At 31.5% G+C, this 21,646-nt stretch overlaps 3 protein-coding genes across 4 annotated transcripts; 1 reads left to right on the top strand and 2 right to left on the bottom strand.

Annotated features, from left to right (window-relative positions):
* Positions 1-1,906: 1,906 nt before the first annotated feature.
* LOC111010689 (floral homeotic protein AGAMOUS) lies at positions 1,907-6,941 on the top strand. 2 transcript variants are annotated; one of them, XM_022284193.2, is made up of 9 exons: positions 1,907-2,063; positions 2,171-2,401; positions 4,691-4,772; positions 4,860-4,921; positions 4,994-5,093; positions 5,171-5,212; positions 5,313-5,354; positions 6,526-6,659; positions 6,808-6,941. In XM_022284193.2, exons 2-9 carry the CDS (start codon positions 2,178-2,180, stop codon positions 6,860-6,862), a joined length of 741 nt encoding a protein of 246 aa, XP_022139885.1. In that variant the 5' UTR covers positions 1,907-2,063; positions 2,171-2,177; the 3' UTR covers positions 6,863-6,941. The 2 variants fall into 2 exon arrangements, with proteins under 2 accessions (XP_022139885.1, XP_087978148.1); XM_088122022.1 differs by having other exon boundaries at positions 6,526-6,941.
* A 4,883-nt stretch (positions 6,942-11,824) lies between these two features.
* Positions 11,825-14,532, bottom strand: LOC111010627 (GDSL-like Lipase/Acylhydrolase superfamily protein). The gene is made up of 5 exons (XM_022284107.2): positions 14,245-14,532; positions 13,298-13,422; positions 12,802-13,047; positions 12,412-12,667; positions 11,825-12,318 (listed from the first exon to the last, which is right to left on the bottom strand). Exons 1-5 carry the CDS (start codon positions 14,471-14,473, stop codon positions 12,095-12,097), a joined length of 1,080 nt encoding a protein of 359 aa, XP_022139799.1. The 5' UTR covers positions 14,474-14,532; the 3' UTR covers positions 11,825-12,094.
* Positions 14,533-18,029: 3,497 nt separating this feature from the next.
* LOC111010824 (adenine phosphoribosyltransferase) lies at positions 18,030-19,170 on the bottom strand. Its single transcript, XM_022284392.2, has 2 exons — positions 18,492-19,170; positions 18,030-18,393 (listed from the first exon to the last, which is right to left on the bottom strand). Exons 1-2 carry the CDS (start codon positions 18,960-18,962, stop codon positions 18,214-18,216), a joined length of 651 nt encoding a protein of 216 aa, XP_022140084.1. The 5' UTR covers positions 18,963-19,170; the 3' UTR covers positions 18,030-18,213.
* Positions 19,171-21,646: the final 2,476 nt, after the last annotated feature.

Genomic DNA, 21,646 nt, shown 5'->3' with positions numbered 1-21,646 from the left:
TGTCTTAGGATAATCAAAACAAGTTTCTTGTTTCTTGTCTATGTTTCTAATTTGTTACAAAACGTAAATATAAACTTTGGTTGATAATCTTTGAATTTACGGGTGTTGGAGCCGTGCAATTCTATTTTTCTTTATATGGGGGAACAGAAACGAAAAAACATAAATGTTATTAAGTGAGCGCTATGTTTCTTATTTCTTGTTTCTCGTATCTAGTTTTTGAAAAATATAAATATTTAATGACTATTTTTGTTTCTCGATTTCCATTTTTAAAAAACGTAGAAATTTTAGAAACAACAAAATAGAGTTGATTGTTTTTTACTCCTGTTTCTAGTTTTTTTTAAACATAAATAAAAATATGAATTTATCATTCTTGACTTATATAATGTATAATAAATATTAAAAAGTAAATATAAGATAAATTTTTTTAATATTTAATTTAAATAATTAATTTTCATTTAAAAGTTTCCTTTAATTTAAAATTTTAAAAAACAAGAAATAAAAAAGATTATATTTTCTTTTTCCTGAAAAAAAGAAAATAATAATAATAATAATAATAACAAGAAACAAATTTTCGTTTTTATTTATTAAAAAATAATAAACAAAAATTAAAATACATGAACGAGAAAAAAAAAACAAGAAATAGAAAGTGCCGTAATTTTTTTTAATACAAAAAGCAGCACAACCTCATACCGGCAAAAGTCATCTAATTATGGTTTAAGTTGATCGGAAAATAATGGAAAAAAAAGCATATTTTTCAATAAAAAATGTTACCCACTATAAATTTTGTGAATTAAAAGGCTCGTGGGTCAAATTTAGATTTCAGCGAGATTCTCAACCAAAAAAAAAAAATATATAATAAATAAATAAAATCAATGATTCAATAATATTATTGAGAAGGAGACGTATCTCTGTCACATTCCCACATGCATGAGGTGGTGAGAATTCATGGAAATATAGTACATAATTTTGCAGATTACGTTTCAGGCCAATACAAATTTTATTTTTTATTTTAAAAAATTATACTTATTTTCCCACCATTTTTAAATATATTTTTACATCTTTTAAGAACATTTTTAAATTTCTTTTAGTTAAATTTTGAAAACAAAAACTACTCTCCAAAAATTATTTTTTCTTCAAGATTTGGCTTGAATTTTAAAAATGTTTTTAAAAGGTTGATAACATGACAAAAAAATACTTATTGTCGTACATCGGTGAAGTAGTAGTTATAACTTTAATTTTCAAAAATAGAAAACAAAAACAAAATAATTATCAAACTGAACATAATTCATTTTTCAAGATTAAGAAAAAAAAAAGAACAAAACATTATTATTGAAAATTTAAAAAGAAATATTCTAACAAAAATAGTTGGGGATTTATTTGTAATCTCTTCATATAATTATTAGAAATTTAAGATGTGTTTGGTTGGGGAAAAGAAATAAATTCATGTTTTCAATATTTTTTAATTGAGAAATTGAATCTTAATTTAAAAATGTTCACAAAAGGTCATAATAAGCATTTAATTAACCTCACTTAATTTGAGGTATAATTAATTGAGCTTTAAATTGGTAGACCCACTTATAAAATATTTAATCATCCAAACAATAACTAAAAAATTGTTCAAAAGGGCCTAACAACATGGGGATTGGACACTCAACATTTCACTGCATAACGTCACTAACCCAAAAACAACAAAATCAAGATCATACACAATAACATATATATAAATTAAAGTACTTATCGTTACTTAACAATTCCAAAAAATCGTTAAAAAAAAAATGAAGAACAAGTATGTCATATATACTCATATGTCAACATTTTGGAGCTGTAAATAGGTAGGAAAAAAGTACCGATAAAAGCATTTTCTGAGGCCCCTCTCTAATGGAATAAAGGCTTCATTCTCAAAAATTATAAAATAAAATACCCCACAACACAAACTCCATCTCCTCTTTTGGCCCATCTCCCCTACCAATTTCTCTGTACCTCTCTCTTTGAGTTCTTTCAGAATACTGAGAAAAGACAAATAACCCCAAAAATATCTCTCTCTCTCTCTCTCTCTCTATCAGGTCTGCGATCAACAAAAAAAACTTGATGAAAAACACAAAATTACGGAATCCCAATTCAAGAAAGTGCCTGTTTCTTGACAAAGTTTTGATCTTTGTTGTGATTTCAGGGATCAAATGGCGTACCCAGATGAGAGGCAGGTGGAGCAGCAGCGAAGAAGTGGGCGAGGGAAGATCGAAATAAAGAGAATAGAGAACACAACGAATCGGCAAGTAACTTTCTGTAAGCGGCGAAATGGGCTGCTCAAGAAGGCTTATGAGCTCTCTGTTCTGTGTGATGCTGAGGTTGCTCTTGTGGTCTTCTCCAGCCGTGGTCGCCTCTATGAATATGCCAATAACAGGTGCTTTCTTTTTTCTTTTTTCTCTTTTTGTTTTGAATTTTTGTTGGGTTTCTTGAAATGGATCTTGATTGTTCAAAGATTAGGGTTTGATGATCGTGTTATTTGGGGTTATGGGTTGATGGGTTGATGGGTTTTGGGGATCTGGTGTGAATAATTGGATTGAGTTTTTAAGGATTTTTGAGGATTTAGAAGAGAAATAACTAATTAAGGAGAAGGAGATATCATGAATTTTCTTTTCTTTGTATATTTATTTGATTTTTTTTTAAAAAAGAGGGTGTTTATTTGATAACAATTAAGGAGATGTAGATTTGTGTAATATGAGAGATTTAACAAGTTGAATTTGTTTAATACATGTGAATTTCATGACGTATCATAATCAAGTTAAGAAATTAAGGGCTCGTTTGCTAACTTTCTTATTTCCAATTTTCTTAACAAGTCTAAGCATTTTGCAATTAAGTTTAAGTATAAAAATTTTGGAAATAACCAAAACAAAAATTATTCCTTCTAATTCTCATTTTCGATTTGTTCCAAAACATAAAAAATATATATATATATATATATATATATATATATATATATTTTATTGATTTGAATTCAGGGATGTTAAGGCCATGAAATTCATTATTCTTATTAAAAACTAAAAAAACAGAAAAAGAAACAGAAAACATTACGAAACTAGCCTTGATATCTCTAAACCAATTTTTTTTTAATATTACAAACTAAGCATAGGATTATAAAAAGTGAGCCTCTGAGTAACAACCATTTTGTTTTTATTTTTAAAAATTATACTTGTTTTCTCACAATTTCTTTAACGTAGGAAGAACTACATTCTCGACCTAATCAAATATGTGTTAAAAAAGAAAACAACAAAACAAAGAAACAAATATAAGTGAAAATAGTATTTATAAAAAGAAAATGGTTATCAAACGGTCTGATTATGAATTCGGGAGCTAAACTTACTAAAAATTGGTTTGTGTTATTATTTCTCTCATTTGATAGCCGCATCCATGAAGCCTATTCTCACATCCCACAGATCCCAATCTACTAGACATAGACAATTCATTGCAGTGTACAATTTAGAAAGTTTTTTTTTTTTTTTTCTTTTTTGGGTACAGAAAAGATGGGATTTTTAGGGTTAGTTTTTGTAGTAAGTTTAAAAGAGAGAGGCCTTAAATAAACCATATTTGAACAAATGTGCAGAGAGTCAGCCAAAAAGAAAGAGAAATTTTTAGGGTTTGTATTCCTCATTTAATTTGTTATGTGGGTGTTTGAAACTTTTGAAGTGGTCTTCTCTTCTTCAACATATATCAGAGAATCTTTGATTACGTCAGAAGAAGGGATTCTTTTTTTCTGCTCTCAAGAAAATGACCTTCATTTTTGTCCTCATTTCCTTATCTGCCTCTTCCTTTTTATTCCCTCTCCAACCCTCTTCTTTATCTTCGAATTTACCCGTTCAGCTATGCTCGGTTTGACTTTTTCCATCTAAATGACCCCAAGTATAGCTCAATAGAGATGACATTAATTACTTTGGTTGAACCTAAACTAATTTCTAAAAAAATCTACTCTACCAACTACTTGGATCAAAATTTATTCCGCATTCATTTAGCTCATCAAATTTTCATTGAAATAGAATCCGAACAAGAAAAAACACCTATACCATTTGTTTGGTTTTCAGTGAGCCCGAAAGTGTCCAAATCAAAATACAACTTTTAAATTAAGCTACGAATTAGTGGATTCAGCCCGGCCTTAGAAAACTTAACCTGTTACCAAAGGCAGTGAAGAAATTAAAGCACTAGAAAATAGCAACAAAAAGAAAAAAAAACCCAAACGTGTCAGATATTAGCCCTAATTCAGCTCTAGTCTGCCATTTCTATAATTGTGAAAATATACAGAGCCCTGATGTATCCTCAATTTTCATGGATTTTCACCTGCCATTATTTCTTTTGAAATTCCCAAGGTTGTGATTTTAATTTTATGTTCTCGACACCTGGCCAAAGCCTGGCCGTAGATCTCTCTTATCCAATCTCGACGAAATTAAGGAATCCCAGACCCACCTTTGCATTCACTGAAGAAACAAATGGATGTGACTTCCCCTTTTCCTTTCAAATCATCACCACATTTCTTCATTTTTGTTTTTGTTTTTCAGATTCAAACCTTTTTCATGCTTTTGAATTTGATTCTGATGGGAGGAGTAAAAATTGTGCATTTTAAGCGGTTTAGGAATAATCCAGGAAATCGAAGCAGATTTAGGTATAAAATTTTAAAATTATAGAGACCGTTGGTTTGCAGTGTTCGGGCGACGATTTCGAGGTACAAAAAGGCATGTTCGGATCCTTCCAGCGCCGGATCCGTTTCTGAAGCCAATGCTCAGGTGAGCTCTCCATATCAAATTAGGGTTTTCTTTTTCTGATTCTTAATTAAATCGTAACTTCCCGATGGATCTTTAATTGTCTCACAGTTCTACCAGCAAGAATCCGCCAAATTGCGATCTCAGATAGGGAATTTGCAAAACCTAAACAGGTAATAAATGAATAAACTCCATTAATGTTCTGCTTCGATCCTCGATTTTTCATTAATGTGATGGATTGGAAGGCATTTGCTGGGGGATTCCATAAGTTCGTTGTCGGTGAAAGATCTGAAAAGCCTGGAGGTCAAATTGGAGAAAGGAATTAGCCGAATTCGATCCAGAAAGGTAAAATTTAATTAATCCACCCTAATTCCATCTTGATAAATTTCTCATAATTTTGTTTCTTCTCTCTTTGTGCGCAGAACGAGCTTCTGTTTGCGGAGATTGAGTACATGCAGAAAAGGGTACACAGATTTCTTTTGATTATTGAACTCGTAATTTACCTTCAATCGATTTGGTGCATGTAATTTAGTTTGTGATAAAGTTTAAAATTAATTAATACAGGAAGTTGAGCTGCACAATAATAATCAGCTGCTGCGAGCAAAGGTCGTCTCTCCATCTTCAATTCATCCCCTCTCTCTTAAGTAAAAATTGCAGATTTTGATTTTTTTATTATTATAATGATATCATTAAGGACTTCCAATTTCACAGTCAAACAAGAAATTACTGATTTGAAAAATAATTCAAACATTATTAACATCAACGATTTTACTTCTAATCTTTGTTTTACAAAATTTGAGTTTATAGGAACTACTAGCATTTTTTCGGATTTAGTTTTAATCCTAGCAAAATATTAAAAACATTTTTTATTTAGGCCATTTCATAATTTCTTTTTTTTTTTTTCTATTTTTTTAAATCAATCTTTAAAATTTTGTTTAATTTAAAAGTTGTTTAGACATTTTAGTCCAATTTTGAAAATTAAAAATAGTTCTAAAAATAAGAAATCTATACATTTTTGGAATTTGGATGAAATTTGTTCTAAAATGTGAAAGCCAAATGAATAAATCAAAAAATAAGTAGCTTAATTTTAAAGAGAAAAGAAAAACAAAACAAAACCAGTCTTTAATTTCAAATTTTAGATTTCGAAAATAGATTTAGTGCATGCTGTTATCATTTAAGCTTATGGAATATTACTAAATTAGAGAATATTATCAAATTTAGCATGGTTTTTTGAAAATAGAAAACACAAAACAAACAAATTGAAAACACCAAACAAACAAATTGTCATAGTTCGATGACTTATAAGTTATATCTGATTTGGTACAAGCTAGTATCAAATATTTAATTTAGACCATCTTATAATTATCTTTTTGTCTCCCCCTATTATTTTTTTCTGATTAAATATATATTTTAATCTCTAAACTTTTAATTTAGACTCAATTGCTCAAAAAGTTTCAATTTTTAAGTTCCTAATGCTTTCGTATTTTTTTCAATTTCGTCCGCAACCATTTTTGTATATTAAAATTAGCCAATGAAAACTTGCTACATAATAATTTAGTGAATTGGTTAAAATTTAGGAGAGAAAAAATGTCATAAAGAAAAACTTGAAATTTTACCAATTTCTTAGAAATCTCGATGAGAATCAAAACTTTCCACATCGTAGACTAAAACATATATTAAACTTTTTTTAGTTTTTATAAATAAAATCAGCTTGGAGAAGAAGAAAAGGAACATCAATGAAAAATATTTATGGGAAATTGGTAATGTATGGATACAGATAGCGGAGAGCGATAGAAACCAACAAAACCAAAACCCATCAACTGCAATGGGAGAAGGAGGAGCCCCAAATTTCGAGCAATATGACTCAAGAAACTACTTTCAACTCAACAACCACATCTCTCTCCAACTCGTGTAAGCTTCATTCTCACACCATATTATATATATATTTATATACTTCAACATTATCGTAACATATATATATATATATATATATATATATATATATCTATATAATGTCATCAATTATGCACTTGATTAAAATACCATATGTTTTATTTAGAAGAAGGGGAAGCTTGTATTGTGGCTGTTTTTGTAGTATTGAACTCTCAGTCTGAGGTTATGATCTTGACTCTTGAGAGTACTGTCCCCCATCAGTTTTTAAAGAATATAATGTTGTTGCAGCTCCATTTTCCATTTCTCTGCTACATGATCTCCATAAACTTGGGAGATGGGTTTGTTAATTTCCATTTAATCCAAGCATATCATCTGACCCTCATGCAATTATGGGATCTGTTGAAATTCTTTTTGTGGCTACTGGCTTTGCTATTTGCTACTTTAATATTTTCGACTTTATTATAGATTGGTCCATTGGTTTAAGGGTGCCGAAGTAAATTCTAAAGAATTTAGAGGGAATGAGTTCCTATGATGATTACTTATCTAGAATTTTCTTGACAACCAAATATGATAGGATCAGACAGTTGTTCAGTGAGATTAGTTGAAATATGATGACTACTCATCTAGAATATAATATCTTATGAATTGAAATATGTATAAACTGGTCTAGACGCTCACGAATAAATTAACTTTAATGTTTTATTCCTTTTCTCCCTCAAATTTAAGCTCTAGTATTGGACCAAGTCAGGGAATGGTTTAAACTCAATCATGAAAATATCCAAATTTAACCAACAATTCAACCAAAAAACTCTCCAAACTCAACCAAAAAGAAATATCCAAATTACCCAACTGAAAAATATTCAACTTGATCACCGTCCATGAAGTCAATAAATTATCATGTTGGATGTTTTTAAGATTTAGGTGTAATGAAAGTTATCCGTAAACAAATCTGCAGTTTTAAAAGAATTTTGAAAATCATTGTCAAACCAATCCAAAATTGTCTGCATGTGCATAGTTGAGTAGTGAAGGAATCTCCTCTTTCAAATTATTAATTCGAAATCTTTGTATGGTTTTGCAAATTCGTTTTCGTCTCCCAAGGGTTATTTATTTATTTATTTTTTTTTTCAACAAGTCATACATTGAATTTAATATAAAACTTATAATATTAAATAAATTTTAGTTTTACAAAAAATACAAGAATTTCATACAAACAAAAATTAAACAAATTCTAAGAAGTCTCAAATAAAAAACCTAAACATATGAAAATGTCTCATATCATCAAATTCTTCACGAGAGATAATCAACTTTTCAGACGCTTTTGATACAGAAATCGAACTAACCTGAAAAAATAAATAACAAATAAATTTATGTTAACAAATACTTCCACAAGTTAACTCACCACTTCTATTCAAACAAACTTCTAATTCTAACTCATTCCACATAACAAACTAATTGCACATGCCATGAACTAAAAATGTTATTCTCACTTCATATGCATGAACTCAAGTAAGCATTAAAAGTTAACTCATTAAAAACAACTTTCAAATTCACAAAACTTACTCTCACTAAGTCTAAAAAACATGCACACAAACTCTATTACAATACACTTAAAATTCAACAACGTTATCCAAAAACACTTAATAACTTAACACTTCAAACAAACTCACCACTTTCATTCAAACAAACTCACTACTTCCATTCAAACAAACTTCCAATTTTAACTCATTCCACGTCAAACAAAACATTCAAACTTTGCACATGCCATGAACTAAAAATGTTATTCAAGCTTTGCATATGCATGAACTCAAAGCAATCATTAAAAGTTAACAAAAACTCACGAAAACAATTTTCAAATTCACAAAACTTACTCTCACCGAGTCTAAAAAACATTCACATAAACTCTATCACAATTCACTTAAAATTCAACAACGTTATCCAAAAACACTTAATAATGCCCCCCTCCAACACTCTCATATATTTAAAGCCAATAAAAACTCTCTCAAACAAACTTAAAATGCACAAAACTTAGTCTCACTATCAAAACACACACACAACTCTCTCATGTCCATATAACTCTCATTAACTTCAATCCAAATTATACAAACTAAAGGAAAGGTACGTATAAAACCCCACAAAATTAAGAAAAACTAATATTCAAACTTCAAATTCTAAAAACTTACTTTTATTATGTAAAACATCCACAATCACCAATTCATTTCACAGACTCAACAAAATCATCCAAAACCACATTATACATAAGCGTAGCTAAACTATACATGACATATGTTCTAAATGGCTACCATAACTGCAGGATAGCCACATTTACAGTTATTGAATTCCAACAACACTATGTTGTCGATTATGAGTGTTGTAGTTAAAAGTAGAAGAGTTTGAAAGTATTACGAGGCCTTAGATATATTCCTAAGATCTAGCCACTAAAAAAAGAACTAAAATATACTTAGAGAGGTCGTCTAAAAATCTAGACCAACATCGGTCACAATCAACATAATAATCATTCATAATTCATTATAAATTCAAAACTAACAAAATAAAATCACAAAGAATACATATAAATGAAACAATCATGCGCACAAACATCGACTAATTTAAGTATAAATAAAACAATCATACTTACAAACCCAATAAATTAAATCAAATAAACAACACTCACAACCAAAAAAAGTATGTCAAAATCAAACAAATAACTTTTATATTTTCTCCAATAACTCATATAATACATCAACTACTATACAAAATATAACTTAAGCATTTGTTCAAGATTACAAAACATCAACTTCACAATTTCTCCATAGCATTCACAATAATCTAATATAAAAAAAATAACATAAATAAAGTGAAAAAAAACCTTAGAAGGTCGAGGCGGCGCCGGCGAGCGTTCAACGATGGGCGGGCAGCAGTTGGGAGTGGCGGGCGGCGGTGCAGTGGTGGGCGGGCAGCAGCTGGGAGCGGCGGACGACGGTGCAGCGGTAGCGGGCGGCGAAACCGAATACGAAGGAGGTATCGGAGGCGGCAGGCGGGGGTGGCGCGACAGAATCTGAGGTAGACTGCGTGGGGTCGAGGCGGCGGCAGCGGCTGCGGAAGTCTGGAGGTCGAGCGGCGGCGGCGAACGTAGATCTGAAAATCGGGGGGGGGGGGGGGGGGGGGGGGGGGGGGGCGGCGCGAAAGAGATGAGAGAAAGAGAAGAGAAATGAAGAAATGGGGAAGAAGATGGATTTTTTAGGGCACCTTTCGGCGACGATTTTAAAGTAGTCGCCGAAGGTCCTAATTTGGTGGTCGAAAGGTAATTCAAATATACCTTTTGGCAACAAAATCCCGGTTTCGTCGTCGAAAAGGCCCGCCAAAAACATGAAATAAATTACTTTCGGAGACGAAATAGAGATTTGGTCGCCGAAACCCTGACTGGTTTCGACGACCAAATGAAGATTTGGTGGCCGAAACCCTGACTTTTGGCGACGAAATAAAGATTTGGTCGCCGAAACCTTGACTTTCGGCGACGAAATGTACGTTTCGTCGCCGAATGTCAATCCAGAATCTTCGTCAAGGTTCTGGAACGTGCTTTCGGCGACGAAAGTATTTGTTCGTCGCTGAAAGTCCCACCGTCGGTGACGATTTTATAAAATCGTCGCCGAAGGTCCTGCCATCGGCGACGAAATTATGTGTAGTCGCCGAAAGCTGTTACTTTCAGCGACCACATAAGATTTCGTCGCCGAAAGCCAGACCTTCGGCGACGAAAGTTCGTTTGGTAGCCGAAAGATACTTTCGGAGACTAAATTTGATTTGGTCGCCGAATCTCAGATTTCTTGTAGTGATAAGAGTTAATGTAAATAGGACTTAAAAGAGAATGAGTTCAAACTATGGCGGTCATCACAGAGTTCGTTTAGTATCGTTTCTGTTTCTTTATTTTTAATGAAGAAAAATGTATAGCATGGTTCCAACCTCTAAGAATAAAACAATCTTTTTATTTATGTTTTGGAACAAATTGGAAATGAGAACAATAAATGAGAAACGATTTTTGGTTGTTTCCAAAATTTCTATACAACTATGAGAATGTTCCGAAAAATATGAGAAACAAGAAACAATAGATTTTTTAACAAAATTGGAAACGAGAAACAAGAATGTTACCAAACGAGCCATAAATTCTCTCTTATTAATAATTTGCTGAGTCTCACTCCTTCTTTTTATATATTATATAAAAGGGCAAGAACTCAGTTCTTCACATTTTGATTAAAGATATCATAGTTTAATTTGTTGAGATATGTTCATGTCGATGTATAATTCAAATCCTATTATCTATGAGAAGAAAGAATTAGAGTATATTGATTATTGCTTGAGCAATGCTTAAATCAATACTTCTTTGAATATTATTTTATTTAGTAAATAAAATATTTGAGTGTACATTTTTTATAATGATTGATGTATAATAACTAATAAAATGGAACTATTGGGATAGTTAGAAATCATTTTTTATATATATATAATTCGAACCACCAATCAATGGTTCAGATATTTTGATGGCTCGCATCCTCAAATACCAATACAAAAGTAACAGATGAATATAACCACAATTTGTTAAAGATTAGAGACAATTAAATTGACACAATTTTACTATAAAAAAATCATTATTTTTTTCCTTTTACCTCTTAAAATAAATTTCTTTAATAACTCATTTTCTTTGTTTTCTGGGGTGTGATAAACTCAATTCAGAAAAAGAATTAATATGGATCATTTATTATGTTGATAAGAGAAAAAAATTGATTTGCTTTAGCTTGTAAGGAGTGACATTTTTATTTATATTCAAAAATGGAAAAAGGAATAGTAGAGTTCAAAAGTAAAACTTCAAGTGTGTTCAAAATATTAAGCATGATACTTAATTCGTAGACCATTAAACTCAAAAGAAATTGGTATGTCTGTTTCTCTGAGTGTGATATTGATTTGATCCATTTCTTTTATAACGAAGAAAAAATTGTTTCCTAAAGAGACGACTTAATTAAATAACTATAGAATGTGTTAAACGATAAGCCGAATCAATATTATTCTTGCAATGCTTCTCTTCAACACTTCTCTTTTTTCCAAATTTGAATGAATGGGAAACTTTACCAATACTAATCCCAAGTTATTTTTTTAATCAAATGGTAAACCTAAGATTATTAGATAAACATATATGGACAACAAAATATATGTATTAAAAGATTTAAATCTATTCTAATCAAGCAGTTCTTTTCTTCTTCCCATGTAAAAAAGAACAATTTAGTAGAATTGGTAGATAGAAATTACAGCATACAATAATACAGACAACAAAAGGCAGGAACACCCCAAACACAAAAGAAAGAAACTAATTGAGAGAAGTATATATAATATATATATATATATTTATGAACCATAGAGCTTGCTAACAAATCCATAACATATATATATCCTCAGCCAAATCAATCTTAGAGTTGTGCAAGACGACGAATATCGATCGGGTATGCATCGGTCGGATGTTGAGCGCTGTAAGCTCTCCGTCCTACAACGGCATTCCCGGCTTCTGTCGGATGAAATGCGTCCCAAAATAGATACTCATCTCTGTTTGAACAAGGAGTTTGAAATGGTAGGCATGTAATTTGGCCATTGTTCCTTCCTACTCCACAACACCCAGTATTGGTAACCTTAAAACCTGAAGAAAACAACAATATACACAATTCACTGCTTTTTCGATCTTCTGTTTCGATACCATATTTAATCGTAGAAGGTAGAAAATTTTAATTACCAAACGCTGCTGGATTGTTAATAATATCTTGGAAAATGGAATAAGAATCAATGTAGATGAATCTTGCATCAGCTTGATTGGCATTGAATTGATCAACCATGGATCTAAGGCCAGCATTGAATATTTGGTTGGCTGAGTTGATCCTTTGAACACAAGTTCTTCCATCTGGGCTGTTCTGAGCCAACTCATTTGGGCTGCAACCTATTTGACCTATTCCAAATACCACAAATTTCCTCGCTCCATAGTTGTACAAAAGCTACGACGATCAAAACCAAACAATCACAAACTTCTTAGAGATTTGAAGGAGGAATTCGAAACTTACAAAAACACAATGAATGACCGAAACATCATAGACTAAAGTTATATAATTTTTCGAGTGGGGTTGATTACCGTAAGTTGGTCGGAATACTGTTGGAGAAGATCTTGAGCATACTCTTGAGGAGTAAATTGGTTGCCAGTTGAGTAAAATTGGGGCATGAAGTAGTTGTTGAGATAGTCATTGCTTCCCAGCCCTATTGAGTAAATGCATTTACTCAAATAGGTTGCAGCTGAGTCCTCATCCCCAAGAAGATCTACCACTTGGGACACCGTCTCTTGGTAATTGGCCACCTGCCCTCTGAAGCTTATCCGTCCTCCCTATAATGTAGGACGTCCATTTTAAATACGCTCTCAACTAAATCGAGTTATACGCACTTTTTAGATTAGTAGAAGTTCCTACTCGACTTTGAAAGTGATAAAACACGTCATATTAGAAAGTCGGTAGAAATTTCTATTAATATCGGGTGTGTAAGCTAGGTATTTTCATTTTTTTCTTTTTTGGAATATAATTATTGTTTTTGTAACTGTGAGGATGAGTTTGGGAAAATAGTGATGAAAATTTAATTACCAATTGGCGTCCGGTTTCCTCTCTAATTCCGGCGGCGGCGGATGCGTAATTGACGCCTCTGAGGATGTCTCGGCCTCTTGCGGTGGCGTAGGGAGGGATATAATCGTCAAATCCCAATAGCTCCGCTGCATTTTTCAATTACCAAAATAATTGATCAATTATTCTCTCAAATTCGTATCAATCTAATTTTGTTATTCGTTTTCTATTTTCTTTTTTGGCTAATGTTTTAAACCATTTAATATATAACTTTTTTTTATACATCATTGTATAAAAAAAGATTGATGAGTTAGAACTTTGTTCAACTGGTCACAAAATAAACTCTCTATAATATAAAGTTATGAAAATATTTTAAGAAGTTTATTAAGTGTAATATTATACTAAAAATTATAATTAAAAAAAGAGAAAAATAAAATAAACTTTTTAAAATAAAAACTAAAATGAATCAAAATTGAAATAAAAGGTTATAATATGTATAATTATTAAAAAAAATTATGCAAAATAATTTTGGAGGAGCGACAAGGGTGTTAAATATTTTCCAGTAATTATGAGGGCAACAAGCACCATGTGCATGGAATTTAAGGAAATCAATTATAATTTATAATGTACTATCACAAAAAAAGACCAACTTTTCATTAAATCCACACCTCAAATTTCTCTTATCCCTTCCCTTTTCTTTAAAAAAAAAAAAAAAAAATTCTAACACACCGACCGGTGGAAGCTCTTACTAACTTTAATTTCTAGTACATTTATCAGTTAAAATGTAACAAAAAATAAATATTAATAAAAAAGAATGTGAATCAACAAGATTATATGTTCCTACGATAAGTTTAATATATCAATAAAATAAATAAATGTCACATCAGAAAGTGGATAGAAACTCTTAGAGAGTTGAATAGTTAAAATTGGAAACTCTTTGAGAAAGAAAGAAGGGATAAGGGGTTAATTACCAATAACATCAACAGTAGTTTTGCCATTGGAGAACCTTCCAGTGGGTCCACCAAAATCAATCCCATAAGGCAAATAATCAGCTCTAGCCAAAGATTGAAGCTGGTTATTGTTCCCATTGTCCACCAAAGAGTCACCAAAAATGAAGTAGCAAGGCACTTGCTGCGCGACCGCCCCGCCGAGCAGCGCGCCCACGACCATCGCCACCGCCACCGCCACCGTCCCCGCCATAGAAACCGAAAATGTATGTAAATTTGAAGTTGAACCAGATCAAGGGAAAATGGTGGAGATGTGTGTGGTTTATATAACAATGGGAGTGAGAGTAGAGAAAGAAAAGAGAGAGATTTGTAGTTGGAGGAAGGTTAGAAGCATTTATTTCACGCGGATATGCTGAATGTGACGAAACCAAGGGCCCTCCCTCTCTTATCCCCTTTTTCTACTGCTTTCCGATTTGTGTTAATAGTGTGTTAAATGTCGACAAAGTCAACAAAAGAAACTTGCCAGACGCACAAATTGAAAGTTTAGAGATTGATAAGATGAAATGGACAACTAAAAGTTAGAGGGTGAAACTTATAAATTGACATTTTATACATATTCTCGATCCACTTCTGTCTGGAAATTAATTAGCACAAAACTAACATAAGACATGTTAATTGCAGAGAGAATGAAATTAGAGTTTGGGCATAAAGACTTATTCTAATATATATATCATGTAGTTTAATGTTAGTATAATATAGGTTAATGGATAAGCCACCTATTTTCTTTTCAAGGTTTAAGGTTAATCTCTAACCCTATAGATTTATTGAATTAAAAATATATATATATTCGCCCTATTAATTAATGTACTTTCAAAACGTTCGGTTTGGTCCATTTAACTTTTAAAGAATGACCAATTTAGTCCCTATTTGCAAAAGCTCAACACAATTTTTTATAGACAATGGGAACTCTTTAGTATAAATTTATTACTACATTTCAAGAAATTTAGAGCTCGTTTGGTAACGTTTTCGTTTCATGTTTCTTGTTCCCGTTTCTCGCTTTTTGAGAAACATATATATTTTGTAACTCATTTTGTTTCTATTTTCCAAAATTTGAGAAACGTTTTCAATAAAGAGGCTAAATTTTGGAAACAAAAAAAAAAGTGGTGAATACGACAAATGAGATAAAAAATAAAAATTGAAGAGACTAAATTTCATGTTTAAAAAGTATAAAGATTAAATTGAACAAAATTTGAAAGTATATGAACCAAGATATCATTTAAAGCAATAATTATTTATGGTATACTTAATTTTTTAAACATATTATTGACCATAATTATTAGTTTTTTTCTCTTTTACAAGGTAAGTTTATTTGTCTAGCTACATTACTATGTTTAAAAAAAGTTGTATATAATTCCTAATGAGGTATAGCTAAAATTACTCTTTTTTAAGTATTATACCGACTTGAATTTAGTTCAATTGGTTAAGACATATATTTCCGACTAAAAAATTGTGGTCAGGTATTCGAACTCCTACACCAACATGCTATTTTACTTAGAAAAAATAAAGTATTAAACATAGTAATTTAGGTTTTTTTTTTTTTTTGTGAGAATATATAGAAGGGGTTTTCCTCTATGAAAAAGAAAAAGAAGGCTTTATCAACATACTAATAATATCTCCTATATTGAATTTGCTTTTTGCTTTGATTTGTTGGGACCATCCCCATGCGATTGTCAACATTCATAAATATAACATAACTCGCACCAGCGGGGAAGTATTAATTTCGGACAGCTGAAATTATTAAATGAAACTTTTAACTTACATCCCTTTAAATTTATTAAATTAAACTCTATTTTTACCACTATGCTACAACCATAAGATCGCATTTATTTATGGAAAACATGTTTTCTCCTCACATATAAAATGTCTTTCACAAGACAATCTCACTTAAATCAATCTTCCGTCATTTACCTCTCCAAAACCTATTTTAAACTTCTTCAACTTTAGTTTTTACTTTTAAATTGCATGTGAAATGTCAACCTGAGTTAAGCTCAATGATAATTGACATCTGTCTCTAGTTATGAGTTCAAATTTTCTCGCCTCCATTTGGTGTACCAAAAAATCGTATTGTAACAACTAATATATCATATAAATGATAAAAACGGGCTACAAACAAATTTTAAGATGAATTTGAAAATCGTCTTTGGAATCAATAGTGGCAGCTAGAATACCCCATCAAAAAGTTTAAATCAACCACGTATGCTTTTTTTACTGAAAAACAAATCCAAGAGAAATAATTAGAGTGAGCTTTAAATGATTTTTTAAAGCAATGGTTTTAACTATTACTTTTTTTTTTTAATACAACATGTGAGGATGGAGGATCGAAATTACAATCTCTTGATTTGAGATATATGCAAATTATATTACCATTCAGCTATGTTCGCTTTAACTCTTGAACCAAAGTAGTAATTACGTGTCATTTTTCTGTAACTAAGCACTTCTGTTACCTTTAACTAGTTAAAAAGTACTTTTTACCATTCTAAAAGTCACGTCGAGATGAGAAAGAGGGGGAGCTTATGATGATAAATGAAGGGTAGGTGGTCAAATTGAATGCAATGGGCTAAGTCCCAATGGGGTAACATGCAAGCACACCAACCTATTGACCATTTAATATTTCATTTAAACCATAGATCCACTATGCTCTCCTATATTTATTTCAACCCCAATAAAAATGTGGGGTTTTTGGAAAATATATAATTCAAAACTTGGGACAGGATTGAAAGTGACTTACCCATATCATATATTATTAAAATATATATATATATGTGGACTCTTTGGCTTCTGTGCATATAATTAAGTGTACTTAATTATGTCTTAATTACCTTTAAAATCAAATCTCTAACTCTCTAGTTGAAGTGTGGACATATTTCTTCAGGAGGAAATTGTTGAAAAATGTAATGCCATAAATTAATGAAAGGGAATGTGAAAACTGAGAAGATAGAATATAAAAACTAAAAAAGTCTTATCTTTCTAATTCGTTTTTACAAATTAATTTTTGGGATTAATATTATTTAAATTAATTATAAAATAAGTTCTCCCACTGCCCTCTAACACTACGTGACGTTAAGGAATTTTAGAAATAGAAAAAGACTTCTTCTCTTTACAACTTTCCTAACAAATTTCTAATATGTAAAATTTTCGAAAATACTGAGTTCTTTAGTTGCATTTTTTATTTTTTCATCTCAAGTGTGGTCAAGATCATACAGGTTCTTAGTAATAAGGAGCCAATTATTTTCCTTTTCATAATCTAACTTTTCTTTTCTAATTAAAGCATTCAACTTAAAAAAAAATATCCAATCCACTTATTATGCTCAAATTAACTTTATATTATAATGTTTTTTTTACACAATAAATATGAGAGTGGAGGTCAATTGAGCATAACTCAACTGGTTAAGATATATATATTCGATCGTAATATCATACATTCAACCCCACCCCTACATGTGGTCCCATCCAATTCATAGGTGCATTTAAATTTATATTTACCAAGTCAATGTCTCAACTCGTAACTACATATTTTCTCCTCAAACTATGCTAGTTTCAATTTCTAGGTTCTTCCTCCAATTTAAATGAAAAACTAGGTTCTCCCACCAGTTAAAAATTTCAGCTTTTTTTGCAGTTTTCATTTCAGTAGCATGGCTCTCAAATAACTCTAAAAATATATAATTAATTTCAATTCATGAAATTGAAAAATAACCTCTATATATATTAACACGAACATGCATCACTTGTACATAACATAATGATTCCCGTAAAGAAAAATCCGAAGACCCATATATATAATATAACAGCCTATTAATTTGTCAAATACCAGAGACAGAGATGCATGATATCACTTATCAGTCAGAACCAGAAGCTGTAACAAAATTTAACCCAAGAAGAAAAATTATAGAAACAATCCCAACGTTGTGTCTAAAACTAAGAAAGATTCAATTCTTACAGTTCATTGTGGGCGCGGCGGCCAGTGCCCGTGGAGGAATAGAAATTCAAAGCCAAATCCTTCAAAATCTGAACAATTCCTTTCAAATCGCCACTTCCCAGCTCCAAACAGTCCTTCAGCAACCCGCCGTCCACCACCTCCGCTTGAATCGTCTCCACCACCTCCCTCCAAGCCCCCTGCCCATACCAAAAAAACACGACACGGCTTCTGCCTTTATACGCCTAACTTTTTCATTCAGGCATTTCAACAAACACTTTGCAGGTCACCCACTTACCGATTTTCTAAACACCTTCAGAAGCCTCTGCAACAGCGAATTGGAGACCCTGAGGACGGATTGGTAATTCCGCGACACCCACCCCGCCCTCGCCGTGTCCGATTCCAACCGGGCCAACTCTGCGAAGGCCCGGAGCAACTCGTTCATGTCGTAAACGGCGTCGTACAGCTCCGTGTAGGCGAGGTCTCGCCAAGCGTAGTTCTTGGCGTAGTCCCAGGCGAGGGACCACATCGGGCCCCAGAGGCCTAGCCCGAGCCCGCGCTCGAGCTTCTGGGCGATGAGCCTGGCCCGTTGCGAACCGGAGAAGTCGCCGCGGGAGGCGCGTAAATTGGCCACGCGCGACATGAGGGAGTGTGCGAGTGAAAATAGGGTCTTGAATTGGGAGAAAGAGAAGGAAAGGGACGGCGGTGGGGCCGTGAGAAGGAGGAGGAGGAACAGAGTCACCGGAAGAGACGCCGCCGTTCTGGCCATTGTTTCTTTTTCACCGCCGTCTGATCGGTGGACAAGACGACGGACGTAAGCCTTTTGGAAAGGCTGTCATTGACCCGGTATTTACTAGTGGGCCGCCCGTTGTGATTTGGGCCTCAAAGTAATTTAGTATTGGGCCTTTTAAATTACACGATTATATGGGCCTTAGTATGTTTTTTTTAGAAGTTTCAATTTAATCTCTAGTTTTGAGTTTTGTTTCATTTGTCCTGATTTATTTTAAATAGGTTTTTAAGGTTTTAAAAGATTTAATTTCATCAGTTAAATCTCGTAAATTGTCTTTTATTCCCTCTAAAAGTTTATTTATTTTCTTCTATTTTTTTACTTCACCCTAAATAATAATACAATTAACTAACATAATTAGCTAAATAAAAAATAGTAAATTATTGTCCGGTTAAAAAGAGCGAGAGATATAATAATGATTTGATTGGTGAGGTCTAACTCTAGAAACCAAATTGAAACATGAAGCATCAAGTTTGTAATTTAATATTTACAAACAAAATCAAAAGAATTAAAATAGTAAAAACGACCAACCTACTTCAAGCAATGAAACATTGGATCCTTCTTCGTTAATCATTGGTTATGATTCTTATATTCTCTCCTTTCTTTTTTAATTTTAAATAAGATATTCTTTTTGGAGAAATATTAAATATGTAGGAGAAATAATAGGCTTAACTATATTTGATATTTTAATAAAGAAAGAGACTGAAATTAAAATTAAATTGCAAAATAGATAGAGGAATAATTTTTTTTTTGTTGACAATAATAGAAGAATAAATGTTGAAATAACAATATGCAAAAAAAGAGAGGTTGTGTTTGTATGTGCATGTATGTGTCTGACAATGCGAGAGATAGAAAATCAAAATAATTTATAAAAGTTGAAAGAAATATATAAGATTAGAAACAAATTTGTAAACTAAGAGACCTAGGTTTATGTTTGCCAATCTTGTTAGGTTTATATAATCTTCATTAGGATGAGAGGTTATAATGTTAAGGTAGATCTTCATGGAATGATCATTTTATCGAGACTAAGCTAAATTAATTATTTTAGTAGAATTTACATGACTACAAACTATTTTAGGAATTACTTTGGTGAAAATAAAAATTTTAAATGTTTTTTTTTACAACATGTGGGGTGGGAAAAATTTTAAATGTTGGTTCATCAGTAAAGATGTCTACCCTTATATTACATCTACGTATAGTCCACATGTTACACTTCGTTCCAAAAAGAAAGGGATCAAATTTGGCCTCAAAGAAGTTTAAATGTTTTTTTTTTTTTTTTGTGGCTACCAATATATGTTCTCTTATCCAATGTACCCAAAAGAGACCCAGAAAAAAATGTAACCTTTTTTTATTTTATGGTCACATTCTCATTGTTTTTATTGATAAATTGTGAAATGCCGTAATGATGTGTTATTTATTCTTAATTGGGTATAAAAATCGATTCATTAATATGGTAATGCTTGAGAAGTGAACGATGAAAGTCTTCCTATAATTTTGGTTGTCTTCATTTAAATTTTGTGAAGCTTATCTCTTTATTTGGTAAATGATTGTCAATAAATTAAGTTTTCTTCATTTTAAATCTATTTTATTTTATTATTCTGTGTTTTAAATTGAATATATGCATAGTAAATATCAAACAATATTTACCTTAAATGTAATACTCCGATTAATCATTTAAAATAAAATTACAATTTTTTTATGTTTCTATATGGACTTCGAGAGGGACGCCTCGCGAGCCGGGCTTCTATAGATGAGGCCTTTTGGCGAAGCCAAGTCAATTTCGGGCTGATAAATATTACAAAACTAAACTAAATGTAAAATAAATAAAAGCTTCAACTAATGGAATGCTACCAAAATTATTTATCTTTAACTACGATAACTGACATATATCTTCAACCAAGAAGTTGTGAATTCGAATCTCCACGCCTCTCATGTTGTAAGAAAAAAAAAACAAAAAAGCAAAGAAAACTAGTAGAATGCTAAATTTTAACTTATTTTTAAAGCAAATGAAAAGTGAAAATTAAATTTGCAAATGTTTTCTTAATCCATTTTTACAAAGCTAAAGGTAAATTGGTATTAAGAATATTCATTTTTATGATCAATAAAACATTAAATTTAATCCATTTGTAAAAATTGCATAATCATCGTAAGATGCACCAAATATTATGAACCAATAAGTAACTTGAGTAGAGTTCAATCGGTTAAAGGCCAACATGAGTATAATTTATCTGCAATTGGCAAATATCTCTAACCAAAAAGTTATGACTTCGAATTCCCCCACTCCACGTAATAAAAAAAATAGTTAAGATATATATGTACTTGAAAACACATATTAAATACGGATCCTCTCCCAAAAAAGAAAAAAAGGAGAAATATATATATATATATATATATATATATATATTATTTGATCCCTATACTTTTGGGATTACCATCGAGTTTCGAATCATATCGCTACCGTCTTTTTTGCGGCTTTTATTGTTGCTGGAATTGGTTCATTTTGGTTTGATCATACTTTCAAAATATTCATTTTGGTTTTTATACTTTCAATCTTTGTTTATTTTAATTCTTATACTTCCAAAATTTCGTCATTTTGATCTTTATATTTGTAAGAAGTGATCAATTTGATATCTATTTGTAAAATTCTAACACAATTTTGATGAAAA

The sequence above is a fragment of the Momordica charantia genome (genome assembly GCF_013281855.1).
Source record: "Momordica charantia cultivar OHB3-1 chromosome 3 unlocalized genomic scaffold, Mcharantia_2.0 BLBB01000003.1, whole genome shotgun sequence".
NCBI lineage: Eukaryota > Viridiplantae > Streptophyta > Magnoliopsida > Cucurbitales > Cucurbitaceae > Momordica > Momordica charantia.
The sequence above is the reverse complement of the archived record's forward strand: the minus strand, read 5'-3'. Positions and strand labels throughout refer to the sequence as shown.

Excerpts from the sequence above, each read along its gene's own strand:
- LOC111010627 (XM_022284107.2), bottom strand. The coding sequence starts at position 14,473 with ATGGCGGGGACGGTGGCGGTGGCGGTGGCGATGGTCGTGGGCGCGCTG. Across the intron at positions 13,048-13,297 it reads AGGAAACCGGACGCCAATTG|GGAGGACGGATAAGCTTCAG; the intron begins GTAATTAAATTT and ends CCTACATTATAG. Across the intron at positions 12,668-12,801 it reads AGTATTCCGACCAACTTACG|CTTTTGTACAACTATGGAGC; the intron begins GTAATCAACCCC and ends TGATCGTCGTAG.
- LOC111010824 (XM_022284392.2), bottom strand. The coding sequence starts at position 18,962 with ATGGCCAGAACGGCGGCGTCTCTTCCGGTGACTCTGTTCCTCCTCCTC. Across the intron at positions 18,394-18,491 it reads TGAAGGTGTTTAGAAAATCG|GGGGCTTGGAGGGAGGTGGT; the intron begins GTAAGTGGGTGA and ends TGGTATGGGCAG.
- LOC111010689 (XM_022284193.2), top strand. The coding sequence starts at position 2,178 with ATGGCGTACCCAGATGAGAGGCAGGTGGAGCAGCAGCGAAGAAGTGGG. Across the intron at positions 4,922-4,993 it reads AATTTGCAAAACCTAAACAG|GCATTTGCTGGGGGATTCCA; the intron begins GTAATAAATGAA and ends ATGGATTGGAAG. Across the intron at positions 5,355-6,525 it reads ATCAGCTGCTGCGAGCAAAG|ATAGCGGAGAGCGATAGAAA; the intron begins GTCGTCTCTCCA and ends GTATGGATACAG.